The sequence below is a fragment of the Bos mutus genome, chromosome 13 (genome assembly GCF_027580195.1).
Source record: "Bos mutus isolate GX-2022 chromosome 13, NWIPB_WYAK_1.1, whole genome shotgun sequence".
Lineage (NCBI taxonomy): Eukaryota > Metazoa > Chordata > Mammalia > Artiodactyla > Bovidae > Bos > Bos mutus.
The window spans coordinates 63,864,943-63,892,321 of record NC_091629.1 but is presented as its reverse complement, the minus strand read 5'-3'; the positions used below and the strand labels follow the sequence as shown (position 1 = coordinate 63,892,321).

At 40.9% G+C, this 27,379-nt stretch overlaps 1 protein-coding gene across 1 annotated transcript in view; it reads left to right on the top strand.

Moving 5' to 3' along the window:
- The first annotated feature begins 754 nt into the window (after positions 1-754).
- SLC39A12 (solute carrier family 39 member 12) overlaps positions 755-27,379 on the top strand; it is an 82,412-nt gene continuing 55,787 nt past the window's right edge. Inside the window, exons 1-4 of the mRNA XM_005891923.3 lie at positions 755-1,129; positions 12,453-12,734; positions 20,212-20,419; positions 26,280-26,452. Of these exons, the coding sequence (XP_005891985.1) occupies positions 869-1,129; positions 12,453-12,734; positions 20,212-20,419; positions 26,280-26,452 (924 nt within the window). The 5' untranslated portion in view covers positions 755-868. The remainder of the gene's footprint in view (positions 1,130-12,452; positions 12,735-20,211; positions 20,420-26,279; positions 26,453-27,379) is intronic.

Genomic DNA, 27,379 nt, shown 5'->3' with positions numbered 1-27,379 from the left:
TGTTTCCTGTTGGAGCTGTGGAGAGATAAATAAGGAGTTTGGGATTAACATATATACACTACTATACATACAATAGGTAAACAACAAGAATTCCTACTGTATAGCACAGGAAACTATAGTCAATATCTTATAATAACCTAATAGACAAGAATCTGAAAAAAAAAAGAATATATATATATGTATAACTGAATCACTTTCCGGTACACTTGAAACTAATACAGCATTGTAAATCAACTATACCTCAACTTAAAAATGGAGAGTGTTTCCTGCTCTTTTTTAAAAATTGAAGTATAGTTGCTGTACAATGTTGTGTTAGTTTCTGCTTTACAACAAAGTGAATCAGCTATAAGTATAGATATATTCCCTTCCCTCTTGAGCCTCCTTCCCTCACCCCACTTCCCCATCCCACCTATCTAGGTCATCAGAGAGCACTGAGCTGAGCTCTGTGTGCTATATAGCAGCTTCCCACTAGTTATCTTTTTATACATTGGTTTTATGACTTGTAGCACCTTTAGGACAGACAGTGAAATGTGTTCTCCCTATCTTTTGACTCTATGTCTAGTTCCCAGAGAGGCAATATAACTCACTTCTTGGCTGTTGTACAGTTTGAAAGTCTAAACCCACCATAGTTTCCTGCCAGTGGGGGTTATGAACAACCTACAGATCCCCTGTTGTTTAGAAACAGCTTGTCATTGCCAATCTACTTAGCCACCCAGTTAATGAATCTTTTCAAACCTCTTGCAGGCACAATAATTAAAGCCTTCATTTCCCCCCTTTCCACTGACATTCCTCCAGCTACAAGTTGACACCGTGAACACCAACCCATCCTCCTCCATCAGAGCAGACTCGGGGTAGAGGAAGAGTGGAGATGTGCTTCTGGACAAAGCCTTCTGTATCCTGGGTGTCCTTGTTCCTTCTACTCAGCCTTGATCCCTCGACTGAGACAGAAAAACCCTCAACTCAGGACAGCAGCAGCACTTGGAGTCCAGGGCAACTGACGGAAGTTCTACGGGTTCTCTCTGCTGATGACCCCCGTCCCCTGAACCACTCAAGAAGCCTCATCAGAACATTGCTGGAGAAAACTGGGTGCCCTCGGAGGACAGATGGAAGGCAAGGAGACTGCAATCTGGTTAGTGTGATAGAATGGGATCAGGGACTGAGCGTGTTCACAAGAGCCATGCATTTCACAGTCACTTATTTCAGGAAAGCAAAATCAGACGCAAACCTTCCAATATCTGAGTGACCAATGCATTACGGTATAATAACTCCCATATGCCAGATCATACAGTAGTCTACATATGGCATTTAAAGACATGGAGAACTTGTTTATATTAAAATGATAATAAGCCTTCTATAAGCCTTGCTACAACCCTTCTGCAGGCTTAGAAGTATGTATTTGCAAGTATGCACTATTAGTTCCCTCTTCTTTCTGACTTACTAATCCTTTTTATTTGCAGTGACCTTGAATGTGATTGGTTAGATAGATGCTGCTTGTTTTCTGAGGCAAATAATACCATCTACTATTTGTCTAGCATTGAATTTTTAAGTACTTTCTGCTAAATATCGGCAGGTGTGTTTTAATATTTTGTATCATGGGGAATTAATGAATTGGATGATTGTCTTCTCTTTTTTTAAATTTTATTTTATTTTTAAACTTTACAATATTGTATTAGTTTTGCCAAATATCAAAATGAATCCGCCACAGGTATACCTGTGTTCCCCATCCTGAACCCTCCTCCCTCCTCCCTCCCCATACCCTCCCTCTGGGTCGTCCCAGTGCACCAGCCCCAAGCATCCAGTATCGTGCATCGAACCTGGACTGGTGACTCGTTTCATACATGATATTATACATGTTTCAATGCCATTCTCCCAAATCTCCCCACTCTCTCCCTCTCCTACAGAGTCCATAAGACTGATCTATACATCAGTGTCTCTTTTGCTGTCTCCTACACAGGGTTATTGTTACCATCTTTCTAAATTCCATATATATGCATTAGTATACTGTATTGGTGTTTTTCTTTCTGGCTTACTTCACTCTGTATATTAGGTTCCAGTTTCATCCATCTCATTAGAACTGATTCAAATGTATTCTTTTTAATGGCTGAGTAATTGTCTTCTTTAAAATGGGGAATCTGAGCTGGGGAAGGGAAGTGCTATCAGTGGGGCTGAAATGAGATCCAGGGTCCCAGAGGCCCATTTTCCAGCCATTTCCTAGTCTATTAAGTGACTCTCAAACCCTGGCTATCCATCAGCATCACCTGGCCAGGCTTCACAAAATACTCAGAATACTTGAAACTTCCTTCTCCAGACATCAAGATTTCACTTGCCCAGGAATTTTTTTTTTAAATCTCTGCAAGGCACTTTAATGTAAAATCAGAATTAATGTAAAAACCAACATTTAATGTAAAATCAGAATGTCTCCATTGGGGGAAAGGGAGTTTGACAAGAGCATCCCCAGCAGTAAGAGCCTATGTTTTAAAAATGACCACAGGGATTTCCCTGGTGGTCCAGTAGCTAAGAATCTGAGTTCCCAATGCAGGGGGCCTGGGTTTGATCCCTGGTCAGGGAACTAGATCCCACATGCCTCAACTCTTTGCTGCAACTAAAGATACTGCATGCCACAACTATAGAACCAGCACAGCCAAATAAATAAAACATTTTTTTTTAAAATGACTGCAAACAACAACAACAAAAACAGACCAAAGCATTCTCAGCATCCCTTTCCTGACTGATTAGATTTTTTTCAGAATGACCTCACAAATAAGTAAGTAAATAAATGAAGACATGACTAAATAAGAGAAGCGAAATCATTTCCCCCCAGAATAAGTTTTGGCAGATTTTCTCAATCACGCTTAGTTCTGAGGGAAACATTTCCTGGCCAAGTGTTTTGTTTTTTGTTTTTCATGACAGAAGGGTCTGGCTAACAGATTTTTTCTCTGCTCTGTGCAAACAATAAATAATTCAATAATTAGTAAAACTCCCAAGGGTTCCCAGAGAAAACATGTGTTGTGAGAGGCAGCTCATCTGTGATGACATTAATTTATATATATAGCAACAGAAGACTTCCCACCGAAATAACTAGGAGTCATATCTTATTAATGTCCTCTGAGAATTTGCTTCAGAGAAATGTTCTCCTCTAACGACATGAAGTGCCTTATTAAGGCTGGTCCAGTATTAGTTTAGCAGGGTAAGGGGAGGATGTAAACAGGCAAGATTGGTCTCCATTTTTGGAGGGGGGAGTGGGTAGAATAGGTTGTTTGTACATTTTTGTTTTGTTTTGTTTTCTGTGATATTAACAAGTGTTTGGCCAATTTAGCTTCTGTTTGAATTAATTCTTATTCCTAGGAAGTGAAACACTGTAACACCTTTACTCTCCTGCTGCTGCTGTTTCTTTTTCTAAGAGACTAAAGTTGGGGGGGAAAAAAAGGCAAATCTCAGCTTCACCTCCTCAGAAGGATCTAGTTTACCCAAACACCCATGATCTAAGCAAGGAGTCCATGAAATCTGTGTTCATTCACACACACACAAAACAAACTCCCTGATTTCGCAAATACCCACATTCTCTGCAAACCACAAATCTTCACCTTGTTGTTGAATTCTTTTTTTTTTTTTTTTTTTTTTAGGGACTTTATCCATTGAGAGGGTGCCTATCAGAAGTTTTCTGACTATAGAAAGGGCAAGGGGATGAGATCGTGTTCTTAAAAAAGAGATCAGAGTGTATCTTGAATGTGTGGGGAGGAAATAAGTTCCCAATTTTATTTCAGATCTAGGTAAAAACTGAATTTTTAAAAAATGGATCTGAAGTTTTAGAGAGTGCTGTGTTTTAAAATAAATCCATTCAAGCTGCTGTCTTTGAAAAATAGACACTCTTGTCTGATTGTGGCTTTTTTTTTTTTTTTCTTTTAGTGAGAAGAGTGAGAAGAGTGTTTTAATACATTTAAAGAGGGATTCAGTTCAGTTCCGTTCAGTTCAGTCGCTCAGTCCTGTCTGACTCTTTGCAATCCCATGAATTAATTACAGGATGCTTGGGCCTGGTGCACTGGGATGTTGGCAATTTGATCTCTGGTTCCTCTGCTTTTTCTAAAACCAGCTTGAACATCCGGAAGTTCACGGTTCACGTATTGCTGAAGCTTGGCTTGGAGAATTCTGAACATTACTTTACTAGAGTGTGAGATGAGTGCAATTGTGTGTAGTTTGAGCACTCTTTGGCATTGCCTTTCTTTGGGATTCAGTTCAGTTCAGTCGTTGAGTCGTGTCCGACCCTGCAACCCCATGAATCGCAGCACGCCAGGCCTCCCTGTCCATCACCAACTCCTGGAGTTCACTCAGACTCACGTCCATCGAGTTAGTGATGCCATCCAGCCATCTCATCCTCTGTCGTCCCCTTCTCCTCCTGCCCCCAATCCCTCCCAGCATCAGAGTCTTTTCCAATGAGTCAACTCTTCGCATGAGGTGGCCAAAGTACCGGAGTTTCAACTTTAGCATCATTCCTTCCAAAGAAATCCCAGGGCTGATCTCCTTCAGAAGGACTGGTTGGATCTCCTTGCAGTCCAAGGGACTCTCAAGAGTCTTCTCGAACACCACAGTTCAAAAGCATCAATTCTTTGGCACTCAGCTTTCTTCACAGTCCAACTCTCACATCCATACATGACCACTGGGAAAACCATAGCCTTGACTAGATGGACCTTTGTTGGCAAAGTAATGTCTGCTTTTGAATATGCTATCTAGGTTGGTCATAACTTTTCTTCCAAGGAGTAAGCGTCTTTTAATTTCATGGCTACAGTCACCATCTGCCGTGATTTTGGAGCCCAAAAAAATAAAGTCTGACACAGTTTCCACTGTTTCCCCACCTATTTCCCATGAAGTGATGGGACCAGATGCCATGATCTTGGTTTTCCAAATGTTGAGCTTTAAGCCAACTTTTCCACTCTCCACTTTCACTTTCATCAACAGGCTTTTGAGTTCCTCTTCACTTTCTGCCATAATGGTGGTGTCATCTGCATATCTGAGGTGATTGATATTTCTTCTGGAAATCTTGATTCCCGCTTGTGCTTCTTCCAGCCCAGAATTTCTCATGATGTACTCTGCATATAAGTTAAATAAGCAGGGTGACAATATATAGCCTTGACGTACTCCTTTTCCTATTTGGAGCCAGTCTGTTGTTCCATGTCCAGTTCTAACTGTTGCTTCCTGACCTGCATACAGGTTTCTCAAGAGGCAGGTCAGGTGGTCTGGTATTGCCATCTTTTTCAGAATTTTCCAGTTTATTGTGATCCACACAGTCAAAGGCTTTGGCATAGTCAATAAAGCAGAAATAGATGTTTTTCTGGAACTCTCTTGCTTTTTCCATGATCCAGCGGATGTTGGCAATTTCATCTCTGGTTCCTCTGCCTTTTCTAAAGCCAGCTTGAACATCAGGAAGTTCACGGTTCACATATTGCTGAAACCTGGCTTGGAGAATTTTGAGCATTACTTTACTAGCGTGTGAGATGAGTGCAATTGTGCAGTAGTTTGAGCATTCTTTGGCATTGCCTTTCTTTGGGATTGGAATGAAAACTGACCTTTTCCAGTCCTGTGGCCACTGCTGAGTTTTCCAAACTTGCTGGCATATTGAGTGCAGCACTTTCACAGCATCATCTTTCAGGATTTGAAATAGCTCAACTGGAATTCCGTCACCTCCACTAGCTTTATTCATAGTGATGCTTTCTAAGGCCCACTTAACTTCACATTCCAGGATGTCTGGCTCTAGGTGAGTGATCACACCATCATGATTATCTGGGTCATGAAGATCTTTTTTATACAGTTCTTCTGTGTATTCCTGCCACCTCTTCTTAATATCTTCTGCTTCTATTCAGTTCAGTTCAGTCACTCAGTCCTGTCCGACTCTTTGCGACCCCATGAACTACAACACACCAGGCCTCCCTGTCCATCACCAACTCCCGGAGTTGACTCAGACTCACGTCCATCGAGTCAGTGATGCCATCCAGCCATCTCATCCTGTCATCCCCTTCTCCTCCTGCCCCCAATCCCTCCCAGCATCAGAGTCTTTTCCAATGAGTCAACTCTTCGCATGAGGTGGCCAAATACTGGAGTTTCAGCTTTAGCATCATTCCTTCCAAAGAAATCCCAGGGCTGATCTCCTTCAGAATGGATTGGTTGAATCAGTGCAAGGGATTCTCAAGAGTCTTCTCCAATACCACAGTTCAAAAGCATCAATTCTTCAGTGCTCAGCTTTCTTCACAGTCCAACTCTCACATCCATACATGACCACTGGAAAAACCAAAAGAAAAACTGCTTCTGTTAGGTCCATACAATTTCTGTCCTTTATCGAGTCCATCTTTGCATGAAATGTTCCCTTGGTATCTCTGATTTTCTTGAAGAGATCTCTAGTCTTTCCCATTCTGTTGTTTTCCTCTATTTCTTTGCATTGATCACTGAGGAAGGCTTTCTTATCTCTTCTTGCTATTCTTTGGAACTCTGCATTCAGATGCTTATATCTTTCCTTTTCTCCTTTGCTTTTCACTTCTCTTCTTTTCACAGCTATTTGTAAGGCCTCCCCAGACAGCCATTTTGCTTTTTTGCATTTCTTTTCCATGGGGATGGTCTTGATCCCTGTCTCCTGTACAGTGTCACGAACCTCCATCCATAGTTCATCAGGCACTCTATCTATTAGATCTAGTCCCTTAGATATATCAGATCTAATCCCTTCTTTTGGATTGCTGCCACTGCTAGGTTGCTTCAGTCGTGTCCGACTCTGTGCGACGCCATAGGCAGCAGCCCACTAGGCTCCTCTGTCCCTGGGATTCTCCAGGCAAGAATACTGGAGTGGGTTGCCATACTCCAAGAGAATGGATTGCACTTAGGTAATGATGAGAACTGTGATGAAACCTGCTTGGGTTTCAGGCATGGTAAAGGGAAAAGAATCTGGTTTGAAATCAACATTAGGAGCATACCCCTTGTTTTGGTACCTTCTAGCTGTTGAGTCACCGAGGTGCTGATTCCCTCCCCTGGGGGCTGCTGGTGAGATCACATGTCCATCTGTGAATGTATTTAGGAACTCAAACTCTCTTCTTCCACACGTATTCACAGAAATGTCCAGTACCAACCCTGTTTTGGTATATTGGAGCTGCGTTTGTGAAGGACCGTCAGACTGGAAAAATCAGACTTTTCCTCAGCGTACCCTTCCTGCCTGCCCCTCAGCCTCACCTCAGCTGTCCCAGAGGTTTGGGGTTTTTAACCAAGATCTCCAGGTGATTCTCAGACACATTCAAAGAGAATTGATGCTTTAAGCTCCTGCATTTAAATCCCTCCCTGTCCCCGATTTCTCAGAACTACCATGGGGTGAAGTGTGAAAAGGATCAAACTTTATCTTGTTTATGGAGCAAGTTTATCTGAACTCTTCTCAGTTAAGACTTTTCTTTCTGTCACTCAGAAATGCCACTAAATCTAGTACAGACCCACAAAAACATAGTGCCCACCATCAGCTGCCATCGTTCCAGATCTTTCTTTGAAAGGAAAAGGAAGAAATATAATTTCCCTCTTATGTTTTACAGTCAACTGTTAGCACCCCCCATCTCCCTTCTAAGCAGACCTTATAAAAATCTAAGAACTTAAAGAAGGGCAGTAGATTTACCCATAATTCCAAGTCAAATTCTCAATGTCTTTTGGTTTAAAATCCTGCAGATTCTGACAACTGCTTCAGTAGCGTAAAAAAAAATATTTCATACAGCTCTTTGTCATTGAGGCTGGAGCCTGAAATACACAGGCATTACACGAAAAGCTGGATTAAGCAGCTGGGAGAAGGCAATTTGATTTGGCTCCAGGGTGTCACAGAAAATTTCTACCAAATATCTGAGTAGTCCATTTAACTGAGTAGAAAATGCTTCTCACATTTTGAGTAGTCTTTTTACCAAAGTTTATTTCCTTATAAAGTTAAAAAACTAATTCCTAGAATCTGTGGGTTTTGGTTTTTTTTTCCCCATCTTAAACCTTATGCCTCCACCTGACAAGATTAGAAGGAAATCAGTGGATTATTTCTGAGTGAGTCCATTCTTTTTAACAAAGAATCAGTTCACTGGAGTCAGAGCCTGGGACAGATCCAATGCCCATGGGGTGCCACTATTTGCAGACTTTTACTAAACATCTCCTCTCAAACCACAACCAAAGCACTTCTGAAAACTGTAACAACAAAAACAAATCTAGTGGTGATGAGCTGAAAATTCCAGTCCCCCACCAACCTCTAGAGGCCTTCTGTGACATCCGTGCCCAGAAGAGAATCCATATTTTATTATGTTACCTCTTCTAATTCTCCCTGCAGTGTTCTTTCCTCAAGCCACAGCCTTCTGTATTAAGGTAATTTGTCTAAGATTCAAATATCAGAGCACAAAGTTTTCAGCCCATGGCCCTTTGATTCACCATTAAGTTTCATTTCAGCTGGCCTTAAAAAACTAAAACTAAAGCAGGGAGTAGGCAAACCTCTGGTCGTTCAAGATGACCAAACTCTCTAATCAGACAAATGAAATGCTTCCACAACTTTTTAAAAGCTTTTCAAAGTGAGAAACTGATTTACCTTGTAAGTTGTAAGCATTTTACAAACTAATTCTGGCATGACCATCTGCATAAATACAGATCTTACCCTCTTTTAAAAATATTTTTTGTATTCGTTTATTTTTGGCTATGCTGGGCTTTTGTTGCTGTACACAGGCTTTCTGTAGTTGCAGCAAGGTAGGGGATACTCTCTAGTGATGCAAAGGCTTCTTACTGCAGTGACTTCTCTTGTTTTGGAACACAGGCTTTAGATGCATGGGCTTCAATAGCTGAGGCGCGTGGATTCAGTAGTTACACACGTGGGCTTGGCTACCCCATGGCATGTGGGATCTTAGTTCCCTGACCAGGGATCAAACTGGTGTCCCCTGCATTGCAAGGTGGATTCTTAACCACTTGACTCCCACGAAAGCCCAGATCTTACCCTCTTCTCCACTACCTTGTGCCACACCCCTCCTCCCCACCTGTAGAAAGGTCCACAGCAAAAGCATGGAGAAGGAACCATGAGTGGACCAAGGTCTCAGGCAGCTTGGATGGGATGAAGAGTGGCCATAGACACTGCTGTGTGCAACCAGCACACAGCCACACCTGGGCCACAGAAATGTGGTTTGGTGGCCTCACGGAGGTTCTATGTGTTCTTGACACTCTTCTTCCCATCTATCCAGTGCTATCAAGCAACCTCCTAATTGACCCAATTTTACTGGGTAAGGGGCTGCGCAGTAAATACGTAGGTGATCCACAGCTGGTTTCCATGACACAAAACAAAGGAATGAGAATATAGTCTGTGAATGGCAGAGCAGGAATTAAGACTGGGCAGCCACTATCAACTGTGTGGTTTTAGGTACATTACTCACCCTCTCTTAAACTTGGCTTACACATATACTAAGGGTATTCTTCCTCATAGAAGGAAAAATTTCGGAGAAGGCAGTGGCAACCCACTCCAGTACTCTTGCCTGGAAAATCCCATGGATGGAGGAGCCTGGTAGGCTGCAGTCCATGGGGTCGCTAAGAGTCGGAAATGACTGAGCAACTTTACTTTCACTTTTCACTTTCACGCAATGGAGAAGGAAAAATTTCGGAGAAGGCAGTGGCAACCCACTCCAGTGTTCTTGCCTGGAGAATCCCAGGGACGGGAGAGCCTGGTGGGTTGCCGTCTATGGGGTCGCACAGAGTCGGACACGACTCTTGCTATAGAAAGAAAAATTTAGTTCATACTTAATTCTGTGCATATTTAAATCTTTGCATACTGCATATAAATATACCTATTAACTCATTATACATTAAATAATTGGTCAATTAGTATTCTGAATGCTGTCTATTGTGCAGAAATATTTGGTGGATAATGATATAAACTGGGCACATTTTGTTTTTCCATTTAAAATGATGCAATGTTTCCCCCCTTTGAAAAATTGATTATCCAACACCTTTTCCAGAAACCAGGAGACTTATACACTGAGGAATGACTCAGTATGGAAGGTGCTTAGCTCTGTCTTGGACACATGGCTTCCAGTAAATGGTAGCTGTATGACCAATAGTTTTACCGATATTCTAGTTTCAGGAGGTTATTTGGTCCAAAGAAGGATTCATCTGACTCACCTCCCTGGGTCCTGGTGTCAGCCCCATACAATAGCTACTGGCCCATGGACTTTTCTCTAGGGCTGATTAGGGAACAGAAAAGGGCTGGTGTGGTTTTGGTGGTTTGTTTAACCTTGACATTCAGAGTTGGTCTCATTGAGAAGCCTGCGCCTGTTTGCTGAGTTCTTGGCCCCTCACAGTTGAGTTGGGGAGAGCTTGGAATCTGCCTGGCTTGTGAAGAATGTGATTAATGCTTTGCTTTACAGATGGATGACATGTTTCTTTCTGACTCAGATGGTATTTTCCAGATGTTACCCAGTGGGATGCACAGCAGACATGGAATTAGATCCCCTGAAACTTCCACCTCAGAGAACAGATTCAAAGATGTTAGAGTAGATTATCCCACAGTGGGACAGCTCCCCTGGGGCTCGAGATAGGTATTACCTAATGCCTTCACTCTGAGGCTGGTGCCATGTCATGGACTGCTTCTTGGATCCTGGGAGTGTTCCCAGAAGCTCCTCGAGTGTCTTTGAAGAAAGACAGTTCTCGTCTTGCTTGGAAAGCTTCTCTTCCACAACCTATGTGTCTTTCTTTTTCTCACTGTCTCAACACATTTCTCCAAACACCTTCCTCTGTCAAGTAAACTTCTTGATCAGACAAGCCAGGCATCTGTCTGTGGCTTGTGAAACAAAGCATGGTGGAAACATTTTTAGTAATTCTCAAACCACCAACCTCTCTGTTAACAGCAGGGTGCAGTGATTGAGTCTCAGAAGGGTACTGACATCAGCTGTCTTAGGTGGGATAATGGGGAAGCAGATGGTACCCACTAGATGACACTAGTGGTAAGGAACCCACCTGCCAATACAGAAGACGTAAGAGACATGAGTTCAATCCCTGGGTTGGAAGGATTCCCCTGGAGAATGAAACGGCAACCCACTCCAGTATTCTTGTCTGAAAAATCCCATGGACAGAGGAGCCTGGCAGGCTACAGTCCAAAGAGTCACAGGGTCAGACACGACTGAGCAACTGAGCACACATATTCCATTTTCATTCTTCTTAAGTGTCATCATAGTGCTAGAGACCGAGGATAGAGCTATGCACAAAGCAGACAAAATCCAGCCTTAGTGGCCAAGTTGTTATCAAGGGGAAATAGAAAATAAACAAGCAGACAAATTAATCTTAGAAGTCTAGTTCCATGAAAAAATGAAAAAACAAAAACGTGAATGCTAGAGCTGCCATTAGCTGCCTCAGCCTGTTAGGCCCCTAATATGTGGCTCATCCCACCTGAGATATACTGGTCAGCGTAAACCACACAGCAGATTTCAAAGATTTAGTGTGACAAAAAGAATGTCAACTAGCACATTGATACCTTTTAGAATTCTGATTGTGTGTTGAAATGATCGTATCTTGCATATATGTGTATCTTGCAATAAAATGTATTATTCACATTAATTTCATTTATTTCTTTTATGCTTTAAAAGGTGGCTACTTGGGACTTCCATAGCGGTCCAGTAGTTTAAAATCTACCCTCCAATATAGGGAACTAAGATCCCACACGCCATGGGGCAAATAAGTCTGTGTACCCCAAGTAGAGAAGCCCATTTGCCACAACTGCTGAGTCCACATGCTGTAGAGCCTGTCCATGCTCCAGAGCTGGAGAAACCCCCATGCACTGCAATGAAGACCCAGCACAGCCAAAACAAAATGTGTGGTTACCAGAAAATTTAAAGTGTGCCTAGCACTTGTAGCTTGCATTGTATTTCTATTGAATAGCACTGTGCTAGAGAGCACAGGGCAGGGATGGGGACTTCCAACTTTGGACAGGGTATCTAGGAAGGCATCCCGGAGGAGCTGGCCCTTGAAGCTGAGACTCAAGAAATCAAGTGGGATAGAGCCTGGTGGAACTGACAGAAAGTCACAGAAGCAGAAGTGAAGTGAGAGCAGTCGAGAGAGGATAAGATGAAGTTGGCTAGATAGGGTAGGTAGAAGCCAGACTGAGGAGAAAATTATAAGGACTTGAATTTCATTCTAAATGCAATGGGGCATCACTTTAAGAGCCAGAGTCATCTGGTTTGAATCAAGGCAGCAAATTGACAGCTTGTGTTACCATAGTTGAAGACAGAAAGACTGCATTTAGGAAATAAGGACTTCCTGGGAGAGCTTCCTTATATAAAAGTTCAACCCTGACTGTCTTACTTGAATTAGGCTATTGAGGCTGCCCACTTTTCCTTCCTATTCATAAAATAATAAGCATCAGAGACTCTGTGGTGGTTAATGTTCTGGGACTATTTGTCAAGCTTTCTGTTTATTTTTATTTATTAATTTTTGCACAGTGCTTTGAACCGGATGCCCTGTTACTAATAGCTGGAGGAGATTTCGAGGATCAGCTCAAAGAGGAAGTGATCCAGCGAGTTTCTCTTCTCCTCCTCTATTACATCATTCATCAGGAAGAGATTTGTTCTTCTAAGCTCAACATGAGTAATAAGGAGTATACATTTTACCTGCACAGCCTTCTCAGCCTCAGGCAGGATGAGGACTCCTATTTCCTTTCACAGAATGAGACAGAAGATATCCTGGCTTTCACCAGGCAGTACTTTGACACTTCCAGAAACCAGGTAAGAAAGTCAGAATTGCTAACTAGATCTGCTGCTAAGATACAGTCTCAGAGCATGACTTTTTGTCACTAATATATTTGTAAGATGCTCAAAAACTTCTTAGAGAGGTAAGTAGTTGTGGTTTTTAGTGATGGGATGTTGTAACATAATTTAAAATTCTGAGTCTGAAGGGGGGAATGTAACAATTAATCAGTTGTCAGATGAGTTGTAGCCAGAAGCTGGGTAGAAGGGTGGGCAGACAGGCCAAGTAACAAGGCAGTTCTATTCTGAGTCCCCCTGAGCACTACAGTGAATGTGATTCATGGCTTTTGATCAGTCTCCAAGGACTGAACTCTAGCAGTGATTGCAGTGTGTCTATCTGCCTTGCCTTCTGGTGAGAGAAAGAGAAGGTAGTAAGAGTTGGGAAGGGATGAATTTATTATTAGTTATTTCCCTGAGGATGCAGCTTGCAAAAAGCCTTATTCATGACAGTCAGCACAGACATTATCTCTTTTGTGGCTTTTGATTGGTGCTGCATATATTCAGCGGTCCCAAGTCTCTTCTTCTCTTACAGCTCCCACTCTTAGGAAACAAGCATCTTGTTGCCTCATTACTATTCCAGTAAAAGCTGACCTTTCAGTTACCTTTTTGCTTTCTGCTTTGTGGTGGAAAGTTTGAGCTGATAACATTCTCTGAACATGAACTCTTTTAAGCCATATTTTCTTAAAGAATTAATTAAGGAGCCACCAGCACATTTTGAAGAGTGTGGCAGGATGTGTTTTTTTTCCTCTTGAATTATTAATTGACATGTGTCTCAGTCCATCTGGGCTGATATAATATAAGTGTCATAAACTGGGTGGCTTACAAACAACAGAAATTTATTCTCACACTTCTGGAGACTGGAAAGTCGAAGATCGAAGTGCTGGGTAGATTTGGTATCATCTCTGATGAGAGGCTACTTTTTGGTTCACAGAAAGTCATCTTTTCTTCGTGTCCTCACATGGTGGCAGGAGCAAGGGAGACCTGTGGGGTGTTATATAAGGGCACTAATTCCATTCATGAGGGTTCCACCCTCATGATCTAATCACCTCCCCAAAGCTTCACTTCCTAATACCATCACTGTGGAGGTTAGGATTTCATTTGAATTTTGGGCAAGACACAAACATTCACTTTGTGGCAACATATATTGATAAATTTAAATTCTTGACCTCAATTCTGGTTTCTAGGAGTTCAAAGGTATCTGTGCAATCATGCTGCAACTTAATGCCAGAAAACATACCCTCCAATTTGCTGTAAATAGGCTTAATTTCTCTCATATTTGGCAGAACAAATGGAAAGACAGTTTACTAAGAACTTTGTAGATGTCATTTCAGTAACTCAAAATCACATGAATCTCAAAACTTTGGCTATATATTTTTCTATTTCCAATTGAGAAAATGTGGTTCTTTTTATAGAATTCAATTTTCTATTTAAATAGGGATGTGTCCCTACAGAGAAATTTCCTCAGTGCAACATCTGTCTATATAATACAAGATCAGTTCAAATTAGCCACTGGGATTTTAGCCTCCTGTGTGTTACTGTCTTTTGATCTATACTAAATGCAAATGGAAAGCCAGCATTTAAAGGCAGATGGAGTGTATATATTTAATGCAGACTTCTGGTTATGCAACGTGTACTGCAAATACCTGAGTTTCTGAGTGTGTGTGTATGAGATTAAACATTCCTGTAACAGAATAAACTACTTCAATATTATATGTAGATCTACTTTATTCTTATGTTGAGTCAAGAAGAATTGAGCTACTTATGAGTCATAACCCTGTGCTGAACCTTGGAACTATCTCATGGAGGAGATTGTCTCCAGATCCTGGGTCCTGTGGCTCATGCACTTGGACTTGGGTTCCTCTAGGATGTCAGTCAGTCAGTCTGGACTTTGCAGAAGGCCTTTTGGCACCTCACTGCAGGCTGCTCTCTGACTAGGGAATATATAAGGTCACAGAAGGTTCTGGCAAGCCAGGCCCAAAATGACTAGCAGGTCTTGGTTTGCATAGGACTCAATCTCCTTAAGTCACACCACTAACAGCAGCTCCAGCTGAGCCTTCACCAGCTCATTAAGAGAGACAACCTTACTCCATCATACCCTGTTTTAGCCACCTTCCCTAATGGTCCAGAGTCTAAACATCCTTTTAGTCCTTCCTTCTCTTCCTACTCGGTTTCATCTTCCTGACTCAGTGTCTGAATGCACCCACCTCTCTCTGTTCTTTCTGCTCTTGCTGTTTCCATGGTAAATGTACCTGGTCTTCCACTAACCCTGCTTCTTATATGGAGCATAAATATTTTTGACCACATCCTAAGGACTTCAGGGATGGATACAAGCTTTAGAATCGTCCTTTGTCCTCAGTGGCACTTGGAGATGATTACTCTTTTACAGCTTCCATGAAAAACCCACCCCACCTCTATGCTGTACACACTCTGCTATTTTAACTTGTTATTGTCATTCACGAGTCTTCTGGCTACTTCTCCAAATTTGTTTAAAGTTTGATAACTGCCTCTTAGCCTTCCACACTGCTCCCCACCATAGCTATGAATAGGCTCTTGTCAAACTCACCAATTACAGACTTTAAAAAAACCCGACAGGCTATTGAATACAGTTCTCTAAACCAGCAGTCCCTGACTTTCTGGCACCAGGGACTGGTTTTGTGGAAGACAATTTTTCCATGGATGGAGGTGGGAGATGTTTCCAGTTTTGTTCACTGCTCACCTCTTCACGTGTGGCCCAGTTCCTAACAGACCATGAACCCCTACCTGTTTGTGGCCTGGGCTTAGGGGACCCCCGCCCTAAACCATAATGGAAAAGAATATGAAAAAGAGTGTGTGTGTGTGTGTGTGTGTGTATAACTAAGTCACTTTGCTGTACAGTAAAAATTAAACAATTAAACACAATAGTGTAAATTAACTATATACTTCAGTAAATAAATCTTATCAGCACTTTTCCCCCATTGTCCTGCATCACAAGGCAACATTGACATAGTAAACCTCCCCTTAGTTCCTCATTTGATGAACATACTTCCTCCTCACACTCTTGTACATGGTATTTCTAAACCATTTATGTCCTGCTCTGTGCTCTCACTTTTGAAGTCAAGTCCCATCTCCATGAAGCTCTCTTTCTCTCATTGATTTCTTTTTTTTTTTTTTTTTCACATGTACCACACAGCATGTAGCCAATGCAGGAGACATAAGAGATGTGGTTTTGATCCCTGGGTTGGGAAGATCCCCTGGAGAAGGAAATGGCAACCCACTCTAGTATTCTTGCCTGGAGAATCCCATGGACAGAGGAGCCTGGCACGCTATAGTCTATGAGGTCTGTCTGTATATGAGTGGATGGCTCAAAAGAAAAATCTGGACTGATATGCAGCAGAATTGAAGGTCATCAGTGTTTGGGAGTGCTTGGCATTGTGAGTGCATCTCAAGTAACAAGAATATAGTGAGGAGAGAGAAAACCAAAGTTGGGCCATGAGGGGCACCATGGCAAAGAGTTGGACACGACTGAGAGACTAACACAATATGGCATGTAGGATTTTAGTTCCCTGACTGGAGATTGAACCTGTGTCCCCTGCATTCAAAAGTGAAGTCTTAACTACGGGACCACTGGGGAAATCCCATCACTCATTGATTTCTGTCATCCCCCATTTCATGTTTTTCCTCCCATTTCCATCACAGCCATCTCTTGGTTTTCTTCTCACTTGTCCAGCTATTCCTTTGAAGGATGAATGTGGCCTGCCATCCCTTAAGCTGGGCTTCCCTTGTAGCTCAGCTGGTAAAGAATCTGCCTGCATTGCGGGAGACCTGGGTTCGATAACTGGGTTGGGAAGTTCCCCTCAAGAAGGGAAAGGCTACCCACTCCAGTATTCTGGTCTGGAGAATTCCATGGACTGTATAGTCCATGGGGTCACAAAGAATTGGACACGACTGAGTGACTTTCACTCCCTTCACTCACACAATGCCAAGGACTCCCAAACACTGATGACCTTCAGTTCTGCTGCATACCAGTCCATATCTCTCTTTTGAGCCATCAACTCATATAAACACCTGCCTTTCAAAATTCCCCATTGGCTATTTCCTTGGCCCTTGAAATTCAATATTAAAATGGAAAGTAATTATTTCTATTCCTGAACCTGTCCTTTCTTTGATGTTGCTTATGTAGCTCATGAAATAGTCTCTACTTTGGCTTGTGTAATGCTGCACATTCCTGTTTTTCTTTCTCTCTGACCCCCATTTTCACCTATGCAGGCTCATCTCTCTTTCTCTGTGTAGATTTTTTTTTTATTCCTATGCTATATGTTTTATCTCCATAATTTATTTTATAACTTGAAGTTGCACCTCTTATTTCCCTGTACCTATTTCACCCAATCTCCCACTCCATCTCCTAGGACAGCCATCAGTTTGCTCTCTATTTCCATAAGTTCGTTTCCATTTTGTTTGGTTCACTTGTTTTTTAGATTCCATATATAAATGAGGTTATATAGTGTTTGTCTTTGGCCTCCTAATTTATTTCACTTAGCATAATGCCATTTTGTTGCAAATGGCAAGATTTCATTCTTTTTTTGGCTGCATTATGTTCCTTTGTATATGTATACATGCATACATGCTCAGTTGTTGTCTGACTCTTTGTGACCCCATGGACTGTAGGCCACTAGGCTCCTCTGTCCATGGGACTTTTCAAACAAGAATACTGGAGTGGATTGCCATCTCTTCTTCCAGGGGATCTTCCTGACCCAAGGATTAAACCTGCATATCATGTGTCTGCTACATTGCAGGCAGATTCTTTACCTGCTGAGCCATCGGGTGTATATGTATATACCACATCTTCTTTATCTATTCATCAATCAATGGATGTTTAGGTTTCTTCCATATCTTGCCTATAGCGCTGCAGCCACTATGGAAAATAGAATGAAGCTTCCTCAAAAAATTAAAAATAGAACTGCCAAATGATCTAGCAACACTCATACTATTTACCTGAGGAAAAAAACCTGCCAATTCAAAAACAGCCCTATGTTCACTGTGTCTAGATTTTAAGCATTAATGCTCTTTCAGGCATGATCTTAGCCCCCGTCATTCCCTGTGCTTCCTCTGGGGTAGCACATCTATAGTTAAAGATGACTCACAAGAGTGTATCTCCATCCCAGACACTCCTGTGAACTCCAGACCCACATAAGCTATTCAGCATCTTTTCTTTAAGGATATGGTAAAGGCACCTCATACTTCAAATACCCATAAGTCAACCCAGCAAGACCCAGTCTTCATGTGTCACTTCATAGGTCAGCAGATAAAGGCCCAACTAGAAATTTTATTTTCTAATTTTCTTCCACCTTTATATCTAATATATCTCCAAGTTCTACTGCTATTTCCTCCTGAAATAGCATAGTCATAGCCTGATGACTTTTCTCCAATTATCACCATCACTGTTTTTTACCTGGGCTACTGTAATAGTCTTCCAACTGTGCTTCTAGGAATCACTGACTCCCTTTCCAGTCTACTTGTTCTCCACCATGTAGCCAGAGTGAATTCATCAAAACACACTAGACCTGTAGCCCTATGCCAATCCCTTGCTCAAAATTCTCCTTTGGCTTCCAGTTGATTTTAGGATATAGGGCAAACTCCATTACATGCCAATAAACTTTTGGCCTTCACCATGCTCCCCTCTTGCCAGGATACTCAGCAATAACGTATCTGCTTGTGAATGCAGGAGATGCAGGAGACAGGAGTTCAGTCGCTGGGTCAGGAAGATCCCCTGGAGAGGGAAATGGCAACCCACTCCAGTATTCTTGCCTGGAAAATTCCATGGATAGAGGAGCCTGGTGGGATACAGTCCATGGGGTCACAAAGAGTTGGACACAACTGAGTGATTGAGCACACACACATGCACACACATCCACTTGATACTGATTCAGCTAGTAGATTGACTTATTATTTATAAAAATTGTGAGATGGCTGATGACCCAGATTTTTGTTTTGGATCCTTCTTCTTCCCTTCATATCTTACCGTTGGAAAGAACCTCTCTTTGGGAACGAAAAGAGAATCCATGTCATCACTAGCCTATGGCTGGAGTAAGTTTTGGTTGGTAAGGAGGAAGCTGAACCAAGTAGTTGAAGGCAGATATGAAAGGGAGCATGCTCTGTGATCATATAAGACAGCAGAGTCAGCTTGAAGTCAAGGTCAGGAATATAGATTTGAGTGTTACCAGCCTTCAGGCTGTACTTGAAGCTGGAGAAAAACAGTTCACCAGTTGAAAGGATGAAAGTTAAACTGTGCACCTCAGATTGGGACTTAGACCTATGGTATTTTAATTGAGATCACACCTGTTCTCAGGACTAATGAAGCTCAGATTCTTGAGGTCTCATCACAGAAAGAATTCAGTGAGAGACAAAGTGATAGTTAAGAAGTGGATTTATTTAGAGAAAAACATATGCCAAAGTGTGGGCCATCTGAGAATGTAGGCACCAGGGTGTGGGGTTGTCAGTTTTTAGAGGGCTGGGTAATTTCATAGACTAATGAATGGAAGGAGTAGTCCAGCTATTTTGGGGAAGGGGTAGAAATTTCCAGGAATTGGTCCACTGCCCACTTTTTGACCTTTATGGTCTGCCTTAGAACTGTCATGGCCACTGTGGGTGTGCCACTCAACTTGCTGAGTGTGACAGTGAGTGTATACTGAGGCTCAAGTTCTAGAGAAAGTTGACTCATCCACCATCTTGGACATATTTGATTCGAATCAGTTTATGTCATGTCCCTCCTGTTTCATAAGTAGTCAGGGCAAGAGTCTCATTGGAGAAAACGCATCTTTAGATGAATAATGAGAAAGATTAGATAGGTAAGAACCACTGAGATGGGAGTTGAAAAATTCAGTGTCATGGCAGATGAAAGAAACAAATATTTTCCAGATAGAGTTCTATCTGAGACTAGAAAATGATGCTAGGCTGCACTGTGCTATGTTTAGTTGCTCAACTGTGTTCCACTCTTCACAACCCCATGAACTGTAGCCCATCACGTCTCTCTGTCCATAGAATTCTCCAGGCAAGAGTGGATTGTCATGCCCTCCTCCAGGGGATCTTCCCAACCCAGGGATCAAACTCAGGTCTCCCACATTGCAGGTGGATTCTTTACGGTCTGAGCCACCAGATGTTCTTTTCTTTCTTTTTTTTTTTTTTATTTATTTTTGGCTGTACTGGGTCTTTGTTGCAGTGCACGTGTGGGTTTCTCATTGCAGTGACTTATCATGTTGTGGGGCACAGACTTTAGGGCCTGGGGGCTCAGCAGCTGTGATGCCCAAGTTTAGTTGCCCCATGGCAGGTAGAATCTTCCCAGACCAGGGATCGAACCTGTGTCTTTTGCATTGGCAGGCAGATTTTCAACAACTGAACCATCAGGGAAGTCCCTAGAGATTTTCTAATCAGAATAGCTTCGGAAGTTAACGTTTCCTTTTTACTTTGTGTCTGATTTCAGTGTATGGAAACCAAAGTGCTGCAGAAAAAATCTGGAATCCTAAGCAGTGATGGTGCCGATGAAAACACTCTTCCTCAGTTGGCAGCGACAATCATTGCTTTGTCCCTCCAAGGTGTTTGTCTGGGACAAAGAAACTTGCCTCCCCCAGACTATTTTACAGAATACATTTTCAGTGCCTTGAATAGTACGAATACTCTTCACCTATCAGGTAAAGATGCTTTTCATGAATTTCATTTCCAAGTCACGCCTACTAAATATAAGCTGTGCCAAAAACAAAGGTGGAAGCATTGTGGTGACCGAGTTTGTTCAGGTATGTTTTAAACACCCTTTTTATCTCAGCTTGTAGTGAGACAGCCCAGGGGGCCTTGTCAGGGCAAGCATGCTATGACATCTGTGGGGTGATAAGGCAAAAAAAAAAACAAAAACAAAAACTCAGCACCCTTGAGCAGGGATGATGAAATTGTGGGTAGGGAGTTGAAAGGAAAGATTTTTATGATCTGTTACCAGTACTAATTGGGATGTCCTGGGTGGCTCAGTGGTAAAGAATCCGCCTGCCAATGCAGGAGATGCAAGTTTGATTCCTGGGTCGGGAAGACACCCTGGAGGAGGAAATGGCAACCCACTCCAATATTCTTACCTGGGAAATCCCATGGGTAGAGGAGCCTGGTGGGCTACAGTCTGTGGGGTCACTAAGAGTCAGATGTGACTTTGCAAATGAGGGCACCCTAGTACTACTGTCTCTTTTGGTATAAAATGCTGGGCAATAGGTGACAAAGTATCTTGTAGAACAAAGGTCTCCAGCCTCCAGGATCTAATGCCTGATGATTTCAGGACCTGATGTAATAAAATAATAGAAATAAAATGCACAATAAATGTAATGTGTTTGAATCATTTCAAAACCACCCCCTCTCTCCCACCTCTCTTCCTCCCAACTCCCCGCCACCTGGTCCCTGGAAAAATTGTCTTCCACAAAACTGCTCCTTAGTGCCAAAAAGGTTGGGGACTGCTTGTGTAGAAGGATAAAAGGATATTCCAAATGTTGCAAGAGGCTTGGTAGCAGTTTGCTTGGAACCATAAAAGTAAGTCGTGTCGTGTTAAACAAAAGCATTGTAAAATATGCGGCCTGGCTACATTTGTGACTGCCAGCATTTTAGGGATCTGAGAATAAAATAGGACATCGTGGAATGAAATCAGCATGTGTGTTTCACACATTTCTTTGTACTCGACAAGACATTAAGAGTGAAATGACTTAATTTTTTCATCTGCATTAGAACGCCCTGCTTTCTGGGCACACCAAGGGGACTTGGTGTGTCACTTCATAGCTGGTGCTTTTGCCAACATATTTCCTCTTGGGAAGTCACAACACAGAAGAGAAATACAAATTTTCCAAGACGCCAGCAGCACACTCATGATCTAGATAAATCTTCCAACTCTGAAAGGGATCAAGGGCTAAGAGTCATCCAAATCTGCACAGAACTTTCCCTGACTTGTTTGTGTAACCAATTGAATGACAGATGTGTTTTTCTGTAATTCATTTTATATGCTTAAAGCCAGCAGTCCCCAACCTTTCTGGCACCAGGCACTGTTTCGTGAAAGAGAGTTTTTCCATGGACCAGGGGAAGGGGATGATGTAAGGATAATTCAAGGGCATTACATCTGTTGTGCGCTTTATTTCTATTATTATTAAACCTCAGCTCCACTTCAGGCATTAGATCCTGAAGGTTGAGGACTCTTGATTTGACTTGTGAACACAGAGGGGGATGGAGAGGATGGGACAAATGGAGAGAGTAGCATGGAAACATATGCTTTACCATATGTAAAATAGGTGGCCAGTGGGAATTTGCTGTATGACTCAGGGAGCTCAAACCAGTGCTCCAGGACAACCTGGAGAGGTGGGATGGGTGGGAGGTTGGAGGGAGGGAACATATGTATTCCTATGGTTGATTCACAATGATGTATGGCAGAAATCAATACAATGTTGTAAAGCAGTGTATCCTTCAATTAAAAATTAATTTAAAAAAAAGGAAAAAATCTTCATTAAGATGAAAGCTGAAGTACCAGTCAATTGTGTTTCCTAGCTGTCATCACTAGGACAGAGACCAGGGAAAAGCATGCTGTGCTGAGAATGATTTTGATATGGGAAACAGGGATTATGAAATTCAGATTTTGGATGACTGAGTTTTAGCAGGACAGTTTCCATGTCAACCAAAGGAATGCAATTACTCCACTTTTCAAATAAAAATTTGTGCCACTTTGAAGGCTCAACACTGGAGTACAGAATATGGTTGGAGGCAAGCTGTACTGTAAGATCAAGGCGAGCTGTCTGCACATGAAGCCATCATGGATCTGGGATAAAAAACCCACATAATGTTTGTGACAGATGTTCAGTATCACTCGTTTGGGCACAAAGCAGCCACGTTTGCATTTGAGAACTCAGAATTCCCTCCCATCTCAGTACAATTAAATGCTTATTCCAGAGGCCCTGAGGCATTTTTTCTAACAGCTGCCTCTGAGCTAGGGCCCTACTGACACTGACTGCATTTTGGAGTAGGAGGAGCAAAAGTTTGCTACTTTTACGTGGGTTTTTTTTAATGTTTTTATTATAGAGATTGTCAAATATAAATAAAAGTAAAAACAATAAAACAATGAACTCCCATGTACACAGTCCCTGCCTCAACAAGCAACAGCAATCTGGATTATCTTATTTTATATGTTCCTCCATTCTCTCCCATTACTTGATTATTGTTGCTCACTTGCTCAGTCCGCCTGTTTGCGACCCCACAGACTCTAGCACGCCAGGCTTCCCTGTCCTTCAGCATCTCCTGGATCTTGCTCAGACTCATGTCCATTGAGTTGGTGATGCCCTCCAACCATCTTGTCCTCTGTCATCCCCTTCTCCTCCTGCCTTCAATCCTTCTTAGCATCAGGTCTTTTCCAATGAGTTGGCTCTCTGCATCAGGTGGCCAGAGTATTGGAGGTTCAACTTCAGCATCAGTCCTTCCAATGAATATTCAGGATTGATTTCCTTTAGAATTCACTGATTTGATCTCCTTGTAGTCCAAGGGACTCTCAAGAGTCTTCTCCAACACCACAGTTCAAAACATCAATTCTTCAGCGCTCATTACTTGATTATTTTGAAGCAAATCATCAACCTGTTGGTATTTCTGTATGAATCTCTAGAAGAGAAGGCTTTTTTTAAAAAGCATCTATTAGTAGTATCACAACTAAAAAGTGAATGATTCTATAATGTTCATATTTTTCAGCTTTTAAAAAATATTTTCATTTTTTATTGAACTAGGATCTAAATAAGGTCTATAAAATGTGAATTATTGATATGTCATTGAAGTTTTTTTCAAGGTGTCATGCCCTTCCCCTCCACTATATTTTGTGGCAGTTTTTTTTTGTTGGAGAAATGTGCCAGGACTCTGCTGTTTTATGTGTACCAGCTTTATAGTATATTTTAATTTCTGGTAGATCTAGCCTTCTTCATTGCTCTTCTTTTCAGGGTTTTCCTGGCTTGTTCATTCTTACTGACAAATATCACCTAATTGTTAAATTCTGGGGGATAAAAACCTTGTGATAGTATTATTCTAATTGTGAAAAAAAAAAAGAACTTAGAAATGATATTTACAAGATGTTACATTTTTAAATCCCATAGTATGTCTTCCTATTTGTTCATGTTTACATGTCTATTTTGTGGAGTGTTTTTATTGTTTCCCTCACATAGGTTTTAGACATTTCCTGGTACATTTATACCTAGGCATTTAACTTTCTTTTTGTATCTCTTAACTGGGGTCCTTTCTTTCATTATAGCTTCTAACGGATTTTTGTTTGTCCATATGAAGGTTAGTGATTTTTTTTTTTAGATTAACTTTGTAACTCACTCCATGATTAAATCTTTCATTTTATTTTTGCCCTAATTATTTAGAGTTTTCAGATATATAATTATACCATCATAGATATAGATTTGCGTCTTGTTTTTCAATTCTTGTGTCTCTATTTTCTTTGTTACCTGATTATATTAGTTAATAACCTCAATATAATGGTGGGTATTTTGAGAATGAACCCTTACCATGTTTTTGACCTTGAAAGAAAAGCTTCTAGTGTTTCCTCATTGAGTTTAGAGAACATAGGATAAAAAGTATTTATTACAGTCTTTTATATTAATCCATATATTTACATTTCTAGTATTCTTTATTTCTTCCTGTGGACTCAATTTACCATTCTGGTCATTTCTTTTTAGTCTAAATAACTTCACTTAGTCTTTCTTGTAAGACAGGTCTGCTGTCAAAAAATTCACCATTCATTGTTTATCTGGGAATAATTTTATTTCACTTTTGTTTTTGAAGAGTTGTTATGCTGGGTATTAAATTCTTAATTGACAGTTATTTCTCTCAGCATTTTGAATATCTTATTCCACTACTTTCTGGCCTCCATTGTTAAGATGATAAGTTAACTGTTAATTGTACTGATGCTCCTTTGTATGTGATGAGTCAGTTTTCCATTACTACTTTCAAGATATAGCTTTGTATTTGACTTGTTTTTATATTTATCCTATTTGATGTCTGATGAACTTATTGAAAATGTATATCAAGGTTTTATATCAAATTGAGAATGTTTTTAACCATTATTTTCTTCAATTTTTTTATAATTCTTTCTCTCTCTCCTCTCCAAGTGACTGCCATTGCATATAGGTCAGTGTACTCGCTGTTTCCCATAGGTCTCTGAGACTTGTTCTTTTTTCTCTTTCTGTTCTTCAGAGTAGATTATTTCTATTAATTTATCTTCAATTCAGTAATTGTTTTTTCTGCCATCCCAACATGCTGCTGTGAATTTTTCATTTCACTTATTCTAGAAAAGACTCTGATGCTGGGAGGAATTGGGGGGAGGAGGAGAAGGGGACGACAGAGGATGAGATGGCTGGATGGCATCGCTGACTCAATGGACGTGAGTCTGAGTGAGCTCCGGGAGTTGGTGATGGACAGGGAGGCCTGGCATGCTGCAGTTCATGGGGTCACAAAGAGTTGGACACGACTGAGTGACTGAACTGAACTGAACTGAACTGATTCTTTTAGTCCAGAATTTCCATTTAGACTTTATATAATTTTGATCTCCTGATTAAAAGTTGCTGTTTGTTAGCTTATTATTCTTATACTTTCCTTTAATTTCTCAAATATTATTTTCTTTAGTTCCTTGAACATACTTATGATCGCTGCTTTGAAGTCTTTGTCTGTTAAATCCAACATCTGGGAAATCTCAGGGGCATATTTATTGACTGCTTTTTCGCCTAACTCTGGGTCCCACTTTCCCGGTTACTTTGCAGGTCTCAAAACAATTTTTTTTAAACTGGCCATTTAAAATAAAACATTGTAGCAACTCTAGCTTGTCATTTTCCTAATACTGATGGTAACATTTAGAAAATACCAGAAATATATTTTTACAAGTAAGAAGATGAATAAATCTGAAGAAATTCACCATTATATTTATTCAATTATTCTGTGTCAATCAATTTTTAAAAGCCTACATTGTAGCAAGGGAAACTAAGCTGCAATCTATAAACTGACAACCATACCACAGCTGCCTTAGAAAACGAGGTCTATTTTGCCCCTACAATCTCAGCTCCTGTTCAATTCCTCTTTCCACATTAAACATTTAAGAGGATATAATTAGATTGACTTTACTTTAAAATCATAGTTAATGTATTAAGGATGTATGGTGCTTAAAGTGAATAGAGTTTCTAAGGATTAATTCAATTTCATCTTTTGTTTTCATTTTCATAGGGAACACCTAGAAAAAGAATTAGTGGACTTACCAAAAGGCACTCCATTGATGGAATTGCCCATTTCATCATGGTTCAGCTCTAAAGCTTAGGCAAGATGTTGTAAGGGAATCAATATCCACGTGAAGTATAAATGTTCTTCATTCTTATTCAGAATAATTTCTTGGCTTTTCATTAGAACTTGGAAATTTTCTTAGTAACATATCTATGCTGTGGCCATGTGAAATTGTGATTATTCTGAAACTGGCTTGTCTTTATTCTGACACTAAATTTTGTATGAAATTTCTAGAACTAGACAAGCTCCTCAACACTCTCTGGACTAAAAGTACCTGTATCAGAAAGGATAAAATCCATCAGCTTAGAAGGAAACAAAACAGCCTAACACTTCATGATGGAGACTACTCTAATCTATCTGTATCCATGGACCCAGAATCAGAAGATGGTCCAATTTCCTGGGATCAGGTATTGTCATTATTCCTCTTGTACTGTTGTACTGTCAAAGGAAGCAACTGTGAACATTCTCTAAGACTTGTAGAAAACTTCAAGGGTTATGTAGATTTCCTTAAATGTAAAATATTCTATTTCCTCAGTGTAGTCAGGGTTTTTTCCTTTTACAAGTAGATCTCTGCAGATTTAAAACTTGAAGCCAAAATATTTAGGAGAATAGTATATATTACTCTTTCCTCCATACTGAATTCATGAATAATTCAGTAAACATGCGACCATTTATCATTCACCATTGTGTGCACTAAGGGTAAAGAATTGAACAAAAACAGGCACAGCTCCTATGGAGCTACCAGGATACTGGGTGAATATAGACATATAAAAATAATCATGAATGAATGCTTCAAATTTAGATTGGATTATGATGAGATTACTTTGGATTGTGAGCAACAGAGAAATGTTTGTATAGTAGGTGGCACTAAGAAGGTTTTTGAGAAAAGGCGATATATGGACCTATAAATATATTCTTATTCTTCCTGAAGTTGTGTTCCAAAGTACATTCATTAGTCTACTAGATAATACTTGCTTTTGTTTGTCTTGTTTGTTTGTTATTTGGCTGTGCTAGGTCTTTTTGCTGCACTAGGGCTTTCTCTAGTTGCAGTGAGAAGGGGCTGCTCTGTAGCTGTGGTGCAAGGCCTTCTTATTGCAGTGGCTTCTCTTGTGGAGCACGGGCTCTAGGGCCTGCAGATTCAGTGGTTGTGGCACACAGGCTTAGTTGCACTGTGGCATGTGGGATCTAAGTTCCCAGACCAAGTATCAAACCTGTGTCCCATGCATCTGCAGACAGATTCTTAATCACTAGGCAACCAGGGAAATCTGGATAATACTTTTTTCTTTTTGGCCTTGCCTCATGGCATGTGGGATCTTAGTTCCCGAATCAGGAAT